This window comes from Ixodes scapularis, unplaced genomic scaffold (genome assembly GCF_016920785.2).
Source record: "Ixodes scapularis isolate PalLabHiFi unplaced genomic scaffold, ASM1692078v2 PGA_scaffold44__24_contigs__length_19508400, whole genome shotgun sequence".
In the NCBI taxonomy this organism is placed as follows: domain Eukaryota; kingdom Metazoa; phylum Arthropoda; class Arachnida; order Ixodida; family Ixodidae; genus Ixodes; species Ixodes scapularis.
In genome coordinates, this window is record NW_024609873.1 from 16530551 (window position 1) to 16549988 (window position 19438).

General features: G+C 44.2%; 1 protein-coding gene across 1 annotated transcript in view; it reads left to right on the forward strand.

Moving 5' to 3' along the window:
• LOC8030106 (hemicentin-1) overlaps nucleotides 1-17702 on the forward strand; it is a 258179-nt gene extending 240477 nt beyond the window's left edge. The window contains exons 9-12 of the mRNA XM_040503412.2: nucleotides 8292-8594; nucleotides 10767-10907; nucleotides 13382-13409; nucleotides 17636-17702. Coding sequence (XP_040359346.2) covers nucleotides 8292-8594; nucleotides 10767-10907; nucleotides 13382-13409; nucleotides 17636-17702 — 539 coding nt within the window. The remainder of the gene's footprint in view (nucleotides 1-8291; nucleotides 8595-10766; nucleotides 10908-13381; nucleotides 13410-17635) is intronic.
• The last annotated feature ends 1736 nt before the right edge of the window (nucleotides 17703-19438 follow it).

Below are 19438 nucleotides of genomic sequence, written 5' to 3' on the forward strand. Positions count from 1 at the left end.
TGGATGCCACCAGACGTCCCCGTTTTAAAACCAGCAGGATCCAATGACATACAAGTTCGTACTTGCTGCCTTCTGCTGCCGGGAAAAAACAGAATGAGCTATCTGACTCTTAACAACCACGAGCCTTACTCTGTGCCTTTCTTCCTAAGGGGGAATGAAATATGGTGACTATACTAAAGACAGTCGTTGTCGTTGCCGTTGCAGCTCGAGCTCACAAATCGAGCTGGTGCACGTCTAGAGTATTGCGCAGATAACAGTTTGATCATCCGCATTCTATCCGGATCCGCAGGCTTCGTATCTGCATCCGAATCACATCCGAAATGTGTTTCAATAACTACGTGTATCCCATCCCATCCGCATCCGCAGACTTTGCATCCGCATCTGAGCTGCAGCAACGAAATTCAAAAAGCATCCGACTCTCGATCCCCGCATCGATTTTATATCATAAAATCAAGAATAAGTAAAAAAAAAGATTGGATGATAATATATAAGCCGTTTGGTTAACTTGGTATAAAAAACTGTTCCTCTCAAAATATGGTGAAAGTGATATTGTTGCATTATATTTCATCGTATTTATAAGATAAGCGATCAACCGCCCAGAACCACTTCGCAAGGCTGGAAATATGATCGTAGTTATAAAATATTCTTGAGAGTCCGTGAAAGTTACACTCTGTGCAAAAGACGCGCTCATAAAGAAAAAAAATATTTATTTTTCTTTTTGTTTTGTAAAGACCACTTCAAGCAGACGCGTAATTTATAAGTATAAATATTAACTAACACACTAATTATACGAATTAATTTTATTTATGACAAAGAATCAACAAGTGTAAAAGGAAAAGCGCTTCCTCACCGCGACAAAGTACTCCTGTATGTGTAGTAAAGCGCGAGTACACCACAGAAAAAATATTAGAATATTCAATATTGGTTTCAGTTTTAGACACGAACCCTCGACTGCATGTTCGGAACCATATACTTTAAAAAAAAAACACAAAAAAACTTAGTGCCAACAGTCAAGAAAAAACAAACTCTAACACACGCAGTTTCCACTTGTTGAAATTTCTGTGTAAAAGAAACAGAATACCGTCAACATGAACAGAGTCAGGCCGGCTCGCCTCTTAAAGGTTTACCCGCTGACAAGAAGTCTCTCTCCGATTGTGCACTTGATGATGGGGCGGCATGTACGAAGTGCGCTGCAAAAATGAGGTGCGGAAACTAGTACAGGAGCAAGTTCCACTTCTACGGACGATCTAATTTATTCTCCTCGATCTACTGCTAAGAAGCCACTTACAGGCTTCTTTTACTTTCTTGTGACTTGTATGCTTTGAGTTCTCTTTGCTCAAAGAACGTTTTTCCGTTCCTTCTCTGTCAAACAAGAACACGCTTTCCCGATTCGACTGATGCTCCTGCATTTTTTTTTTTTTTTAATTTTTCTAAGGACAACATTTTTGGGGAGAAAGAATGTTATAAAGCAATGTTTGGTAAGCACCAAATCTTTCTTGACTTAAAAAAAAACAATTTTCTTCCCAATGACATTTTTTTTATCTGAGAGTTTAGTTTTTCCCGCAATACATTAAATGATGCTTTTTCAAAGTAGCACTCCCACTTTCGCTCTATATTGTGTGGTGGCACACGTTTATGGGTCGCCTCGGCAAAACTGTGGATCCGGGGTCGTGGATATCGGCATCCCATCCGCATTCGCAGCCCCTGACATCCGCGTCTGATCATCAATACGCCAAATTTTATTCCTTTTTTATCCGCATCCTTCAGTTTACTGCGGACATCCGCGAATTATCCGGAGGTAATCCGTGGATCTGCAGGGCTCTACGCATGTCAGTTATTCTGCGAGCTGGTAAAATATAGAAGCAGGTCATACGTCCCCGGGCTGGCTTACCGTAATAAACAGTTAAGTAGTAACCGCCTCACCGGATTACTATAGTAAGCGTGAATAAATACTTAAGATAATTGGGCGCTGGAGGGCGGCCACGGCATTCAGCCTACAAGGCAGAGAGCAATTAATTCCAATGTGCACCGAAGCGCCGCCCTGCACATTTACAGGCCACGGTGTGTGGTTGAGGGTTAATAGGAGTGAATATGCTCGGGATCAGGAACACAGCGCGGAGTGCAGCTGTGGCTGCCTTACACCACGATGCAGCCGCGCTGACGCTCAAAGGATAATGCTCGTACCCTGAGGCATGAATTTCAATGACGCTTCCACCACCTGGACGAAGCAAGCAATCGTCACGTCTGTCCCTTCTACCGTCGCAGGCATGATAAGGACGTAATAGTATTTTTCTTAAAATGACTGGTCTCCGGCGCACGATTCTTGCCTTCTGACGTGCATTGACTACGACGCGCACACGCTGCAGGCTGGAGCGATGCCAAGGTTTTATGGAATAATAGCCTCCTTTATACTAACAAAGCCTGGTATATCGCCACGAGAAGCGGCCACCGAAATTGATAAACGTAGGGCGGCAGAGAACGAACGAGAGAAGAGCCACGCGACGGGCGCCTCGCTGCGGCGAAACGGCAAAACAAACTTCTCCCGAGCGATGGAATATCCGCTCGCACTCCTCGCGTTCCTCGCGCTACAACTTATTTTTCGCGTCGGGTTTGAAAACCATGCTTCGGGTCTTCGCCACTGCAAAGCTCCGCGCTGACGTCCAGGTTCCCCGAGAACTGCTCTGTGCTACCAGATCCTCGCGCCCCAAATCTGCGACTGGGCATTCTATGGCTCCGTCGTCGGACTGCCAGGCTGTGTGAGTATAGAGGAGGCTATGATCGAAGTTAAGAAGCTAGTGCTGTAGAAGGCAAAAGTGAAAGAACTCACTCTCAGCGATTACAACCAGCACCTCCTGAAATATTAAAGGCCTGCAAACAACTGTCTTTTTTTTTTCGCGGAACGTCATCACAGCCAGATGACCCCAGCTCAGCACCGGGACCAAAGACGGATGCCGAACGTCCTTTGATGCTTTGAGGTGACACGATGCCCAGTCGGACGCTGGCGCAGCTCTCGTGTTCAGTCTCTGTCTCGACTCGTTCTTTATGAAAAGACGTCAACCATCCGATCATTCTCGGTGTTGTTGCTGTATTCCCCAATATTTCAGCTGTGAATCGATCGCATCCTCCCTTCGCTCTTTAATGGTGGTTCAGGGGAGCCGTCATTTTCTAGCCTATAGATATACCTTTGTTTAATAAACCTCCGAATTTTTATTTCCCTTCATTATCACGCCTCATTTTTTTGCGGAAGGCAAAATTTTCCTTTTATGAGCGTTTTTTGGGGGGCCCTTAGTTTCACGATCTGTAGAAATCCGAATGATAAAAAGAGCAAAGAGAAATTTCCGTCGAAACGTGCGTAACCCAGTCGAATAGGCGGTTTCTTGACTTTTAAATTTCTTTCTCTCCCCGCAATTTATATAGAGGATGGAGACGGGGTGATAGGGAGGGGGACGGAAGGCCTGAGATGCCGACGTCATCATATAACTCCAACAAATCCTCTGATAGCCAAAAAAAATATCGAAACACTTTTCTTTTTTTGGGGGTAATAGAAGGCTTGCGTAATGGCAGACGACGTTTCTTACGTTGTTCTTTTCTGTTTTCTTTTTAATGTGGCGCGTTTACGTGCATGTCTTTTTATGCTGTCCGGTGTGATAGCGTATAAAAATAGGAGAAAGCGCTGGCAAAGCCGATCGGATCGCTCAATTTGAACAGAGCGCTGGAAGCAGCAAGAAGCCACCAATGCCTCATTTTTGTGGGACATTTTTTTTTAAATTTCATAAAACAACTTTTAGTCAAAAAACAAATAGGGAAAGAGGGAAAGAGAGCTTAAAAATGCTTAGACATATCGTGTAACGCAGAAAAACAACTTGTTTTATACGTTATTTTGGTCCTCGAGTTTCAAGGATCGGTGCTCGAGTCGGTTCCTGACAGTGGCAACGCTTGTGACGTACAAACGCTATGTGGCGAGCAAACTTGTTGGTTTAAGCGTGATTCCAATATCCGGAGTATATAAAATGTGCAAGCCGAATTGGCGCAAATGCTTAGAGATGTTGGGGAAGGGTTCCACTAAAAAGTTGGTTTACAACAGCTCTGACAGCGTTGAGCACTACAAGTGGAGCTGGTTTCTCGCACAAGCAAAGCACTCCCGTATGGAGAGCTTATATCTGGGGCATATATGGGCACATCAAACATGCTATGATTATATACCGCCTATATACAGCCTTATCTGGCATATATGCAGCCTTATCTGGAATATATTCAGCCTGATCTGGGGTATATACAGACTTATATGGCACATATACAGCCCTATATGAGGTATATACTTCGTTATCTGGTGGATATACAGCTTTATCTGGCGGCCGTCTTTCATTGTATAAAAACGTTTAAAAAAACAAGCAAAAAAGTGATTTGTTAGCAAACTGTGCATGATGACTCATTGTTCGCGAGCTAAACATTAGCAGAAATAATCCCAAACTTCAGCTTTGCCAAGCTTGAGTTTGGGATTATTTGTGCTAATTTTCACGAGGATTTGAATGAAGCGTATTTATGTTGAAGTGTTAACATTACGCCCGAATAGACAATTTACTAAATCCCCCAAGCGCCTCGGCCCATACCGAGGAATTATGTGGACGGTGTTCCTTCAGCTGCCTAGTGATCGGAAATTTTGACCAATTCTACGGTTACACAGTTTTAAGTGTAATTCGTTGTCACCCGTAAGAAGTGTCCTATAGAACCCAAGTACCTGTCATATCACTTTTAAAATTTCTCGCCAACCTAGATGAGTTGCAGACATATCTCTTATCGTGCAGCTTCAAAGAAGCTGATTTCAAGTTCCAAACGCCAAAAAGGCTATAAAAAACTCCGCTGAATCCGAGAAAAATCCCGGTTTTGGTTGCTGTAATTTCTTGGCTTTTAAGTTATTCCTGCTAAAACAAGAATCACGAGAATGATAATATTGCAAGAGATTTCGGCGGCTCAGCCAGATTGAAAGGTGGATTGCATGCACACTATCATAAACGCTGCCAATGACGAGAAATTTTAAAAGTGATATGTCAGGTCCTTTAGCTTTATAGGATACTTGTTAAGGTGAATACGAATTACACTCGAAAATGTGTAACCATGGAATTGGTCGAAATTGCCGATCACTAGGGAGCTGAAGGATCAAAGGAACACCGTTCCCATGATTCCTCGTGTGCGGGCCGTTGCACTTGTGGGAATTGTAGACCATGAAAAGAGATAAAGTGTTGATTTCAGGTTTCTGTCCTATTGATAAGCCTGACCAGATCTTGAATTTCCATACTTAGCCAGATCTGCATGTCCATACCTGCTAAAGTTGAGGCTTGGGCGAGTTGCTACATACTTCGGAATCAAAAACAGCGCGGAAAGACGAGGACCAGGCAAAGAAGTGACACAGACGTAGCGCTGGCTTACAACTGAGTTTATTGAACGCAACATCGCAATATATAATTGCGGTGTCACGAACTAAGGAACAGAAAAAATTCAGCCCATGTGATGCATCACCAATAAAAATAAAAGAATAATAAAAAACATTGAAACAAATATTAAAAATGCGCCATGACACAGCCGTACAGAGTAAGTGCTAAAAAACGAGCAAGTGAGGGAACCAGAAAATTCATCTTTTTGCCTGATAGGGCCACAGAAGGACTGCTTACACATGTGGCACCCAACCTCGCTATCTCAATAGCCTCTAGAGTTTCCCGAGTAAGCTGGTGCCTATGACGCTTAACAACCTCACACCGTTGGAACTTGGGAAGGCAACCACAGTCGCGGCAATGAATGCCCAGATGACCAGACACGGTTGTGGAGACACTGTAAGCGTGCTCTCTTAACCTGTCGTTGAGACAGCGGCCCGTCTGGCCAACGTAGCGCCTGCCACACGTCAGAGGGAGAGAATAAACAACCCCCTCCGAACACGAGACGAAGCGATCTCGATGCCTTGTACTGCAAGCCGTGGCCGCCCTCGAAGAAGGGTTAACAGCTCTGCACAACCTGGACAGCTCGTCCGGGGCAGAGAATAAAACGTCGACGTCACACCTGCCAGCAATGCGTTTTAGGTTGTGGGACAAGCCGTGTACGTAGGGAATGACCACAAACTTTCTTCTTCCACTTCCCTTTCTGTTGTTGGCCTCTTCTTCACTTGTCATAAGGCTGCTATTGATATCTTTCAGCAAAGACTCGGCGACCGTTGTTAACACGTGAGAGGGAAATCCAGCATCTGCGAGGCGCTCAGTTTGCCTCTCAAAGCTATGTTTAATTTTATGATAACAAGACCTACGCAGCGCATGTGTATAGCAACTCCTTGCAGTCGCCCGCTTCACAGTTTTTGAGTGAGTGGACTCGAATGGCAACAGTGGCTTTCCAGCACGGTGTTCATAGCTCCAACAAACATGACCTGGACATATAGTTAAATTCAAATCCAAAAAACGAATGCATCCTGCCTCAGGCACTTCATGAGTCAGAACAAGTCGCGAAAGGCAAAGACTGGGTTGCTTTCCTGTGAGCATACGCGCGCCTCCGCCGTGAGAAGCGGGCGTATTGGCCACTGAGTTAGATCTGCGGGCGGCCGATACTCAGTTCGAGACTGCAGTCAATGACACCAGAACGAGAGCTCGAGGTCGCTGCTTTGAAGCGTTCTTTCACAAAACGAGCACTAGCGCTAAATTTACATGTCTGAAAGCCATAAGAGCGCGAGCCAGGCTCGCGATTGTAGCTTTGGCTGCAGTCTCAGCTTAGGGTGAACAGAGTATAGTGTTTTGTTGAAACGCTAAGGGGGGATCGGTGGCCAAGTGGTCTAGCGCACACCAGCTCGGAGCACGTGGAGCGAAAGCTCGCGCTGCAGAACGCAGGGATCCTGGGTCCGAGCCCCACCCCTGCCCGTTTCGATCTGGATGAGCATCGTACCGGCGTGCGGTCATGTATCACTACTGCGTGATGCACGTTAAAGACCCCAGGCTAGCGGCTGTACCGCGCTGGCTAAATTTCTCATCTACAGCTGGGAGACTCGTCGCCCCTGTGAGGCAGACCAAGTTCTAGGCTGTATAAACACACACACAACCCTTTTTTTTTTTTTTTTGAAACGCTAACAATTCGGTTTTTTTTTCTCATTGTCGTGGCAAAGACAGAGGTTGCACAGATGTCAGCAGCTTCACGATGAAGTTTCGCAGATAAACTTGGTACAAAGTTTAAGTTCCGACGGAACCTACATCGTCGTGCCCAGCGTTTCTGAAAGGAAGCCTTGCTGAAACCATATTGTTATTACAATAAACTCTAGAGGCGCAACTGGCTCTAGTGTCTACGGGACTTCCGGTTGCGAATTGAAGCAGACAGCAACCAGTCTACTTTTCCAGACTTCCTGTGCACTCATACGGGAAAACGTACGAGAAATTTTTCTTTGCCAGGGAATAAGAAATCAGCGTTGTTTCTTTACTCTTAACGGATACTATGCTGCTTTACTCACATTATAAAAGTGTAATTTATTAATATAACGTTTTTCTTCCTGTCTTTGTTTTTACGGAGAGTTCCTTAACTTTGCAAAACTTGAGGCCCAGGTCTATGTTGTACAGCATATGTCAATACAAGCTATCAATTCAAACAAAAAGAACAATTGAAAAGTGCGTAAGGTGCATTCAAGCTGTTATAGCGTTCAGATTACAGATGACTGCTTTATTTTGGTTTCTTATGCACAGTTTGTTACTAGTCCACTAAGAGTTCTTCGTCCCACAACTAAATGCTTTGGTCTTGTCTGTTTTGATTATTTGATTTGGCATATATTAGCATCATTGTGGTGTTTTGTTCAGCCGATTCACTCTTTGTGATTCGTAGCATTTACTATAAACGTAAAAACGTGGTCTATAATGGCGGTCTCCGCCGTCAACACGTAATATGCATCTGTATTGGGCTATATTTGCGCTGTGTTCGACGCCATGAGTTCTAAAGAAAAACGTCCCGACACAAATATGTGTGCATTTGTATAAAAAAAACGTTCCGGCTTTTTTTTTTTTTTTTTCACAACACGAAGCAATATTTGCTCTTATAATCGAGCGCGAAGAGACGCATTAGACTTTCCCATAGGAATGTATTACCGGAAGTCAAATTTAGACCCGTTGCTGTCTGCTTCAAAATGGAACAGCATACTAGCGCCTCCTGAACCTCTAGCGTTTAGTGTGATAACTCTATGGCTCAAACTAGTGCTCCAGCAGGAGCGGAACGCAAGGTTCGCGTTTCTTCACCGTCTCCTGGGAACAAAGCCGTGGTGCTGAATTCTCCCCGCTCAGGTCCTCCTCTAGCGCCATCTAACTGCACGCTGACCAACCAGACGGAAGTGGCCTTCCTGGCCGAGTGCCGCGAGGACCACATCGGCGGCCCCAGGCAGCTGTACTCGTTGGAGGTGCACGACGTCTCATGCCACCGGCTGCTGGCCAACCTGACGGCAGACCGGCCGGCCTTCTGGGTCCAGGGAGTGCCAGCGGGCATCAACGTCGTGCTCGTGCTGTACGCCGCTAACCAAATGGGCCGCTCCCAGCCCGTGCTGCTCAGGGCCGAGGCCGCAGACCGCCACTGGGAGGGCCTTCGACACGGTAAACATTTAAAGGCCTCAGTAAAGACATCCTTTGATTGATGCCATATGCCACCTTATCGACGCAACGAGCGCGAAAGAGCGAAAAAAAGAAAAGATAAAAAGAGGGGCATGATGGACGTGGCGTTAGGAGGAATGATTTCGTGTGAGAGCGCAGTGGACGCCAGAAGCCCTTGTCGAGAAGAAGCAAGTAACGCCAAAAGTGCAACGTGACGGGTTTTATTGTCTTAAGCATGTTCTTCGGTGTTGGTACACCATGACAGCGCGATTTTTGTCTGTTTGCATAATTTTGCATCATTTTGCATGTTTTCTGTCCCTTTAGCCGTGGTCTGATTCAAATTGAAACCAACTATAGCAATGCCGTCTGATATCTTGGAGCGAAGAAGGCGCTATCGTAAACACGCAACTACGAAAAAGGAAAAAAGGTTGTGTGATGATCACACGACGTGATGCTCTTATTGAAAGCGACAGCAGTGCTGCTTATTGTCGTGGCTGCTACCTCTACACGTCACGCACTCCCTGCACTCGGCGAAGTTAGACGTACGGATAGTACTGATTTTTCATGTCCCGAAACACCACCTCGACATTCGGCGTCGCCGGCACCCAACCTTTCTCGAACCATAGTCAATCGCGCACAGCACACGCGAATCCGAATACGTTATCGAACACACGCTGTTTGAACTGCTTCGTCACGCTTTCATTACGTTCTTGTCAAAGTTCCTGGCCTCTCTAGGCTTGACGCCTGAGCAGCAGCCGCTTGCTCAAGCGTAATCTAAGGCCGACCTATTATAAAAACCGACGATTATAGCAACATGCGCTTCAGGGAAGTGGTTTTAACCAGCGCCTACCGCTATTTATTCCGAAGGACGCCGTTGAAGGGGGATTTACCGCTTCGCGCTCAGCCGGCCGCGTGTGTCAAAGGAACGCGTGACGTAACGGTAAATCTGATCAGCGCGTGATATCTCTCTGGGCTCCAACTTCGTGACGCCACGGCCGGTTCATGTGTCCCCGCTGCGCGCTCTCTATCTCTTTCTCTTTTTGTACAGCGAAGCTGTTTATGAGTCGTTGGTCGGGTTTCTTCGTGTCCATCGACAGCAATAGTCGACAGAACAGTAGTCGACAGAGCAATAGTCGACAGATAAAATAGTCGACAGAAAACTCACGCGCGCACCTTATCCCCGTTTGCGCACAACTTAACTCTTATCAAAGGGTTTTGACACTTCTCGTGCGATAAAACCACAGAACAAGTGTCAAAATTAAGTGATAAATGATAAATACGTAGCGCTCCCCGCTTGCGTTTCTTGGCAAAGATTGTGGTTGCATAAGCTGCCGTGGCAACGGCAGAGCACGGAGCATGAAGTGACGTCACTAGCCCCGCTAACAATGGGAAGCATGTAGAGCTCCCGGCATGCGTCTAGCGGTAAGATTGCAGGTGCTTAAGCTTCGGTGGCCACGACAGCGTACGAAGTCTTTCATTTTTGATACGGTGCATTTACTTTCTTCCGTCCATCATTTGGCATGGGCACTTTTGCTGTTTACAGACATAAACTACCGCTTGCCTGTTAAGCATCTTCCGGTCGCCCCGTCTTTGCGAGCCTGTTGAGCTTGCTTATGTCATTACTGCTATAAAACAAATTCTACACGGAATACAAAGTTGTCCATGTAGTGGCAGATTTCATGTCGTGTAGTGTGTAAAGTTGCAGATTTTACGAGGGCCTTCGGCTGTGCAATACGAAAAATGTAAAAAGAAGTGTATAACTTCTGAATGCGACAAGGGCTAGTTCTGAACCTTTGGCAACTGGTACCATCTTTTAGCGCTGCATTTGAAAAGAGAAGGAGCTTTCCTCAAAGCGAAGTTTATTTTTGCCGTAAAAAAGAAAATACTGTTGTTGTTTTTTATTGTTTCTTGGGGGGGGGGGGAGACATTTTGCTTATGTTTGTAATACCAGATTGTAAGAAATAGTAAAAAATCTTAGACGATCTGTAGAGGCTCGCCCAATGCAACGACCTGCTGCGTTGAGTGCATGCACTCAGCTTATCACCAGGGTACTAGAAATAACAATCCTCGTTTAAGGAGGCAAGCTAGAAACACACAGACACAAAGGCACGCACCAACGCACAGACAGACACAATATAACATAGTTCCTTAAATTGACTTACTCTTCAATCCCAGGAGGTGAATGGAATGGCTGCGAGCAGGGAAACTACTTGGTCATCATTCTGGTTGCAATCACCTTCATCACCCTCTTTTTGCTTCTCCTGCTGGTCGTCGCCGCTCGGTGTCGCAACAAAAAGAGGTTAAAAGCTATTGCCGGTAAGAGTTCATACACAGCCACCTGTGAAGTTTTCAGTTTCATTTATCACCCTTTAAAGGAGAAGTGCAGCGATGGTTTTGTACTTTACGGAAATACATTTTTTAATAAATGTCTCACATTTATAACTTATTAAACTTGCGTTAGATTTTCTCCCCAGGCAACGATAACAGCAGAAAAGAAATTATTAAAAGACCCCTTGCGCTCACAGACAGAACAGGCATCAACCTGACAAAACAAGCAGCAACCTGTCTGCAACTGGACGCACAGGATACGCGCCAAGTTCCAGACATTGTTAGGGTTTGGCTATTGTCGTCATTGCAGTGACTGGTCACGAGTCATTGCCCAAATGCTTGTCAAGCTATTCATAATCAGCAGCCCAAATCGAGTGCTCATGAAATCCTCCCGTTTGCTGTGGGAGTCGCGCTCAAATAGCGTAACTTGGGTGAGGATGCCAACACTGTGACCTCCGAGCTACGTTATCACGTTTTAGAGCGCAGCTCTTAGGGGCCCGTTCCCGGCTTGAGCGGCGTCGGCGTCGGCGTTGGCGTCGGCGTCGGCGTAACCAAGGTCATCTCAAGGTCAGGTGACCCCTCCCAAGGTCATCTCAAGGTCACGTGACCCCCTGAAGGTCACGTGACCCCAAGGTCACGCGACCTTGGGGGTCACGTGGGGTCATCTTGGGATCACGTGACCCCCAAGGTCACGTGACCCCTCGAGGTCACGTGACCCCTCCCAAGGTCATCTCAAGGTCACGTGACCCTTTGAAGGTCACGCGACCCCCAAGGTCACGTGACCCCCGAGGTCACGTGGTCTCCTCCCCAAGGTCATCTCAAGGTCACGTGACCCCAAGGTGACCCCCACGTAACCCCCAGGTCACGTGACCCCTCTGAGGTCACGTGACCCCCCGAGGTCACGTGACCCCTCCAGGTAACGTGACCCCCAAGGTCACGTGACCCCTGAGGTCACGTGGGGGTCACCTTGGGGGTCACGTGACCTTGAGGTGACCCCCATGTGACACCCAATGTCACGTGACCCCCAGGTCACGCCTCCCCGAGGTGACGTGACCCCCCTCCCCAAAGTCACGTGACACCCCCCCCCCCCCCCCCGAGGTCACGTGACCCCCCCCCGGAGCATATTAAAGAATTAGGGGAGGAGGATGAGGAGGGGTCTATTCACCCCTCAGTACCCTTCACTCCTCCTCCTCAAGAGCTGCGCTCCAATTCGGCGTTACAGGGATTTGTAAACGGCTTTCACTTTTTTTGAAGAAAAGAATAAAAAAAAAATTATCTCTTTTATCCGTAAAATTACAACGAAAAAAAAAAGTTTGATTGTCACTGGCGTTGCATTTGGGCATACTTGGGTCCCACTAGTGCACTAAGCTAGTGTCGAGTCGAACAGATGCCCACCAAATATTGTTTCTTCGCCTTTTTAAATTACACTATGTCGACATGAAACAAAAAAGTCTCGAATGAAAGTTGTTTTTTAATTTAAGGAAAAACGATTCAAATCGGGGGCTCTAGACTCCTCTGACACAAAGCTTGAATTGACAGTTCCCAGAGCGCCCCAAATGTGCTTCAGTGAGAAACGTGCGGCGCCATTGTCACAAGCGAAGTCACAGGGCGAAAATCGCTGAGTCACTGTGCCGTGTACATATGCGCAGCGTCTGATATACCGCACAGCAGAGTAACAGCGCGTGCTCGGAAGGCATTCCACAGTCCAGCAGAAAAAGATGGCAGCGCGAAGGCCATTTTTGCGAAATGTCATTACTTCGCCCCCAACTTCGTCTTTGACGAGACTTGGGACCTTACTCGCCTTTAGTTAGCACTTCGCACCGGAAGCGGACCGAGCTCTCACACTAATTACTGAGAAACTCCGATTTTAAAAAGAAGCCCCCGGAATACTGACCGTTGAATAAGCCGGGTACACCTGTCACATGGTGGTTTAAAGTGGCGTACAGATTCTTATTTTTTTTTCAGACTCAGCGAATAGAGATTTCAATTCGGGATAGCCGATTATGCGGGCTGAGTGGCCCCATACTACTCGTGTGGCACAGATCCTCCTATCAGCCGCTTGCATTGTGTTCATCTCACTTACCTGTTAAATGCGTAGTGCTTCTGAAAAATCATTGCTACGTTTTTCGTTTTTTTTTCTTTTTTAACAACAAAAATTATATTTTTCGTGTTTTTTACTTTTATTTTTTATAGCGTCTTTGTTTAATATTTTTATTTTAAATCACGTTTTTCGGCTGCTTTAAAGTGTTTTTTTCTGCTATTGAGGTGTGTGACGTAGTAAGCGACTTGAATGACTATGGTGCAGAGACATCTGTGATAGCCCATGAAACCCTTTTTTGGAAGGAAATAGCTTTACCGCCACAGGCGCACTCTAGACTCCGCGTTGAAATAATGCCTCTAGTTACATGCATATACAAGTTTTAGAGATGTGGCAATAAAATATTACCTTTTTTTCCTCGCAGGCAATAAATCCATACAGAACGGAAAAGCGTAAGTGTTATTTACTTGGTTACATTGCTTGTATTTTTTTTTTTTTTTGTCAAGCCTGATTATAAATGGGTTTGCTTCAATTCTCAGGTTTGTTCTGCAATCGGAGGAAAGAATCGGCGCCTTCTACTTGAAATTTCATATTTTGATAAAGGCTGTTTTTTGGTTTTGAATTTTACCTTGTAAAATGTTTAAGCGTACCTCTTCTTCTTTTTTTTTTTTGCGAAATAAGATTGTAAACTTTCCCACAATCCAATGAAAACAACAACAAAACAATAAAACCGACATAGCGAGGTTCGTGCTTGCGGCGTAATCTCTGGATAGGCACGGCGTCTGCTTTTGACTTGGTGCGCAGTCTCTTCGATGCGCCCATTGTCTGACACGTTTTCTGAGACGCTGTTCGCTCTTGAACCTGCTGACAAGTTTTTTGGACTTATTTTTCAGATAACGACTTGTCAAGATAAACTCCCCTACGTAGATCTCTCATGAATATTTGAGCCTTCTACCTGCAGTCGCCAATTTGTTTCTTCCGATTCTAGATCGAGTCAGATTATTTCAACCACTCTAAATAGAGTGCGATTTATTTAGCCTTATTTAGTTTTTTTCTAAAGAAGTCAGGAAAGTTAAAATAATGCAATTTGAGAAGGGTAGTTATACTGCCAGGGAAAGGTATCTTATAGAAGCTACCGTCGCCTTGATTCGACAAATAATTGCCTAAATTTTTGTTAATTAAATGTTTATTTTGAGAAAAAAAAATCTAATATCAATTAAAAACTTGCTGAGCGTCATTGAAAACCACTATATCAGAGAATTCGAGAAAAGAAATTTCGAGCGTGGGGGAAGCGCGGTGATGCGCCAAATGCAGCACATGTGTCACATCAGTAAGGCTGGCGGTGCAGAAACGCAGATAATGAGAAAAGTGATTAAAAGCATAAATTAACTTTTTTATTTAAAAATTCAATTAAAAAAAATGTTGGTTTGTTTATATCAATATGTCACCATACATTGATTAAATTAAATAATGAATCAATATACCACTTATTGCGGTGATTATTGCCCCGATTTTATCCCTATCGCCTGCACTGACCGCGGAAGTGTAGCCTTTATTGAGTTTAAAAAAAAAAAATTCAAAGCCTAAGAAACAACCTGCATATTGTCATTTAGTAAACACTCGAACTCAAAAAATTTGTGACACCGTTCGAAATAAAGTTGAAGTTGACTTGACGACAGATGATTTTAAACGAAACTTATTCGATGTGAATATGCCTAAGAAGCAAATAATATCAGTTATATTAACATATTCGTCCTAACGAACCGCACGTTGCAGGCGTGTGCACGTAACTGAAAAAGTAAGGAATCACAATTACAATTACGCGAGGCGAAACTGTAACTAAAAGCAGTTACAATTACACTTACAATAAAGTAAGGTACCGTTATCATAAAAAGTAACCCGTTAGTTTCGCGGCGTTATTTTCTGCCTTACTATCCTAGGGTAAGACACAAACACAAGGTTGTTATGGAAGCGTTTATTGTTACCACCAGTCACACTTTTGTGACCTTGAGCAACAGCTGGTTCTCGAAAGTCTCGTCGGACATCTTGTCTCGTTTCTAAGTGAAGACGTCGTCCGCCGCGAGAAACACTCTTGCAATTCAGGCACTCACGAATGCCTGACGCGCTGCATCGCGTGCTACTAGAAAAGAATTGAAAAGCTCTCTGCCCTGGTGAAAGTGCAAAGCCTTGTTGTTACCGCCAGAGTTCGACACTGTGAGAGTAGCCAAACTATAAATATTATATTAAAGATAAATAAACCTAAAATAAAATCCAAAAAGCAAATATTACCCGGCAAATATCGCCAAACGGTGGTACAGTCAAATAGCAAGACACGGCAATTACACATGACAAATAAATTTTAGATTTCTTTTTGTATCAATCTTTTAAACGTTCAGAACACTAGTTGTGTCTTGGTTGAGACGTCGGCAAGTAAGAGGATAGAGCTTTTTGGATATTTAACCAGCCAAAACGTCAGGGGTATCCTCAGAAAACAAAACAAAAATATAATGTCAATTAAAAGGAATATGTAGACGCATGTATGCATTGCCTACCGTTTCTTGAGGCCGTCCAAAACGAATGTAACATGGGTCAGACGTGCCTCAGCTCAGTGTTCTTCAGCTGAATGTCAGGTCAGGCAACGGCAGTGTCCTCCCACAGGGACAGTAATAGTTCTAGTATGGTCAAATACGAGCTATATACGAGTCTTATCATACTTCCACGTGTGGAAGGTGTAACCAGGCACCTTTATTCTGAAGCAGAGCGTCCAGCAGCTAGGGAGCACGTTTCTCACATCACGGTAGTACCATCGCTGAAAATTGCCATAAATTACCGATGACGTGTTCTGGTATCGTAAAAAAGAAAAAAAACACAAAACGCAGAAAAAGAATGACAAGAATATAGGTAACCTGCAGCTTTTAAAAGAGTGGAAATCAGCACAAATGCAAATTAACGTTCGTGTGCCCCAAAGCTGGAAGTGTTCTAATATATTTTGAGTAGCTTACCAGTTAATGTCAACATTTTTTCAGTCGATTTTTCGGTTGAGCGTAAAACGGAGAGTACCCTCCCCTAAATTTGTGACATTATAAAAACTGTCATAGTGGCTATAACCGAGGATATCATTGTTAATTGTTTCGAACTTTTGGGAGGCCCGCTGTCGGCAATTGTCTTGTGTCCTCTTTACGTCTTCGAAAGCATGGAAAGGGTGAAGAGGCAAAACGAAAACACATGAACAGATTCGCTAGATTCGCTCGCGTGCGCCTTGACAGTTTTTTTTTTTGGTTTGAGTAAAACATTTTGATATTAGAAGCTTTGGCTAATATTGTTTCAACGAGCGCCCCGTTCTTTGTATCAGTGTGCCTCCCCCTTCGCCGTGGGGGATCAAGCTGACGAGTTACAACTTGCAGATAACCAACCCAACAAAAACAAAATTCGGATCGTTGTTTAGCTGACGTGAAGGAAGGTTTTCAGCATGAGAAGGGACGCCAGGTGACGGTGTGATTCCGGTAACAATTACCCTTACAACATAATACAAAACAAATAAGAAAGGACTTTTTTTTGTTGTTTTACGTGTTTTATATTTCCGCTTTCTTGCTTTTTCCTCGTGAATAAAAACGAAGATGAGACGAATTACAATTATAGCCTAATGTAAATACTCCAGTTCATTATTTTACAATTTCTTTGTAAGATATGTAATTATTTCATCACAAAATTACTGCGAAGTGTAAGGGATTACAAGTAATTTTGCTACTTGTAACGAATTACGCATAGGTCCGACACGTGGTTACCTTTTCCTGCACCCTGCAGCGCCATGTGTTGACGCAGGAGTGCTGTATCCCGTTAAGCGCGACCTAATACATTTGGACACATATTTTAATGTATAAAACCTTCAAATGTAATATTGAAGCTTTTTATTATTCTTAGAATGTTTTGTTGACTCATGTAAATGGCTTTGACAGTTTCTTATAATTTCACCCTGGTCACTTTGCCTTCATTTGTCACTTCCCTTTGATCTGATATGTGTGTTAAACGAGCTTGATTTACCCAAGGATGTATTTGTGGAACCTATGCCTTCATTTTCAAAACTACTTATCAGAGGTACACATGCTAGAGTTTGCCCCCATAAAAATCAAAAAGGAAGCAAGCATTTAAGTTTAATTCCAAATTTGATACGAAAACAACAAGAAATTTATTACGTGTTTTACTCGTATCCTAGAAATCCGACATTCAAATGATTATTTCAACAGTCAACAGAAACCATGACGTTAGGTAAAACAGCATACAATATTTAAATTTGCGATTCAGTCCACTCTTATTTTGTGTTTCCATTATTGCAGACAGAAACAAAAGACATTGTCTGCTTAATTATGCAGCTGGGTAACTACAATAACATTTTACACGAATAAATAGTATCCTTTATGTGTTATGCTCCTATGGAGGTCTTCTGTGTGGCTACAAAAATTAATGTCTTCAATTATATCCAAAGGTATAGATTCTAGCGGGTAGTGTTGCTTTGTCCAGAACGAACTTACAGTAATTTATGGCTGAAAAAGATTATCATTTATTAGAAGGACTGGCTTTGATGTTTTAACGTTTGATAAATGTTGCTGTTTTTAAAGCTTGCTTGAACCAGATGCTTAGTACTCATGGTTTCTTTTTTTTTTTTTTTATTCACTTGCAGTTCCATGCCTGAACTCTGCACAGAGTCAAGGTTCAAAAGCAGCAAGAACATCCTTTGGCCGGTTTAAAGGGTTGAAAAAAGGCGCTAAGGACGTTTCGGTGGTCACCGACATTTCTTGGACATGATATAGACATTTACATTGTCTTTCCGGTGCTCAACTACGAGATGGATGAAATCATCGAAGTTAAAGACCTCTGTCCGCTGTGTGGACGTCGTAGTACTGCCGCCGACGGGGCGTGGAACTCTGGTGTACAAGATACGGTTAAAAAGATGAAGATGTGTCATAGACGGGGTTAGCGGATTTCGATAGATGCCGGTGGTGTCACTGTTGGCGTGACAAAGAGGGTCGGACGCTTGGTCAGCTCTGACTGATTGCTCTCAACTAGTACTCTTCTCACGCGTTGTGTTGTTGGCATCTTGCTACGTCAGGAAAACCAACACAACTTTTTGTATTCAAACGGGGAGAGTTACAGAGTAACGAAATCAATTTATAAACGCTGATCACCACCAGGAGTCGAAACCGCAACACGTTTCACACCTGGCTCTGCTGTATTCACAACACGAATATATTCTTTGTGGATTGGACCAATCGTCATCGTGCTCTGAGCATACGTGAGCCACGACACTTTGTAATTCCTTGAATATGGAGCCTGGAACAGTTCTCGGACTGGTGTATTTACCACGACATTATTCTTATTCCTTGACGTCTGCGTGATGACGTCAAAGGCGTGACGTGATATCATTGCCTGTCGCCATTTCCGCGTGGTCGCAGAAGCGAAGGTGGACACGACAGACGCCTGTGCTTCTGTGTCTCTTTCTCTCCCAGCTACACATGGGAACTTCAGCAGCCAAGGGGTATGGTGCCCCTACGACAATGTAACTTCCGTGCGGCTTTTGTCTTTTTTTTATGAACGATGAATTGTAGCTTTTGTCCGCGGCAGTGATGGACACCATGTAAGGGGAGTTATGTGCACTTAAAAACTGATGTCTTCGACAAAAACTTGCAAGGTAGCGTCCCTTTCCAAGTCAAGTTGGCTCAAGGTTTGTCACCATGTATTAATAAAACAATCTCGTTCATGAATTAATCAGCAATATTTCACGATAAATGGCAAACAAAGCACGTGTGATGACTCCATGACAGCCCATAAATTAAAGGCTCGCGTTCAGCGGCGTCATTTGCATCTGTCGCAAAGCAAGCACGTCGGTCCTTGTTTTCGTTTCCTAACGTTTTCCCTGGCTCGGCCGATCCTTCGGACCCACCTGGTCTTCTGTGCCATTGTCAGGGACTTCAGTGCGGACTCTAGTGAGCCCAACAGTAATACAACGACCTTCATAAATGCTTGCAATGCGGTTTTGTGCTATGTACTTATTACGTAAACCCCTTGCCAATCTTTTTTGCGTGGGCGCGTGTAGGAACAATAGCCATTAAAATTTGCATCTATTCAGTTTAATGTCTTCGATCAGCATAACGTCGCTACCTAAGAGGGTGGATATTATTTAAATAGCCAATGCATCGGCCAATTTCTATCTACGTGAATGTAAAATGTTTAACTTTCATCGACCGGCAGTCGCAATTATAAATGGCAGATAGACCAAGTTAAAGACTATCACTTACACGCTTGTAACGATCGATAAAGAACATAATGCATTGACTTTACATGTGGCGGTGACTCGCAACTAAGGAAGGAAGCAGAGGCACGGTCGTCCGGCGAGAGTTCGGTTACTGTGATATAAATGACGGGTAGTCCCGAAGGACTAATAGGAAAACTTCTGTCCTTCATGTTCGCTTCTTTACCTGGGTGG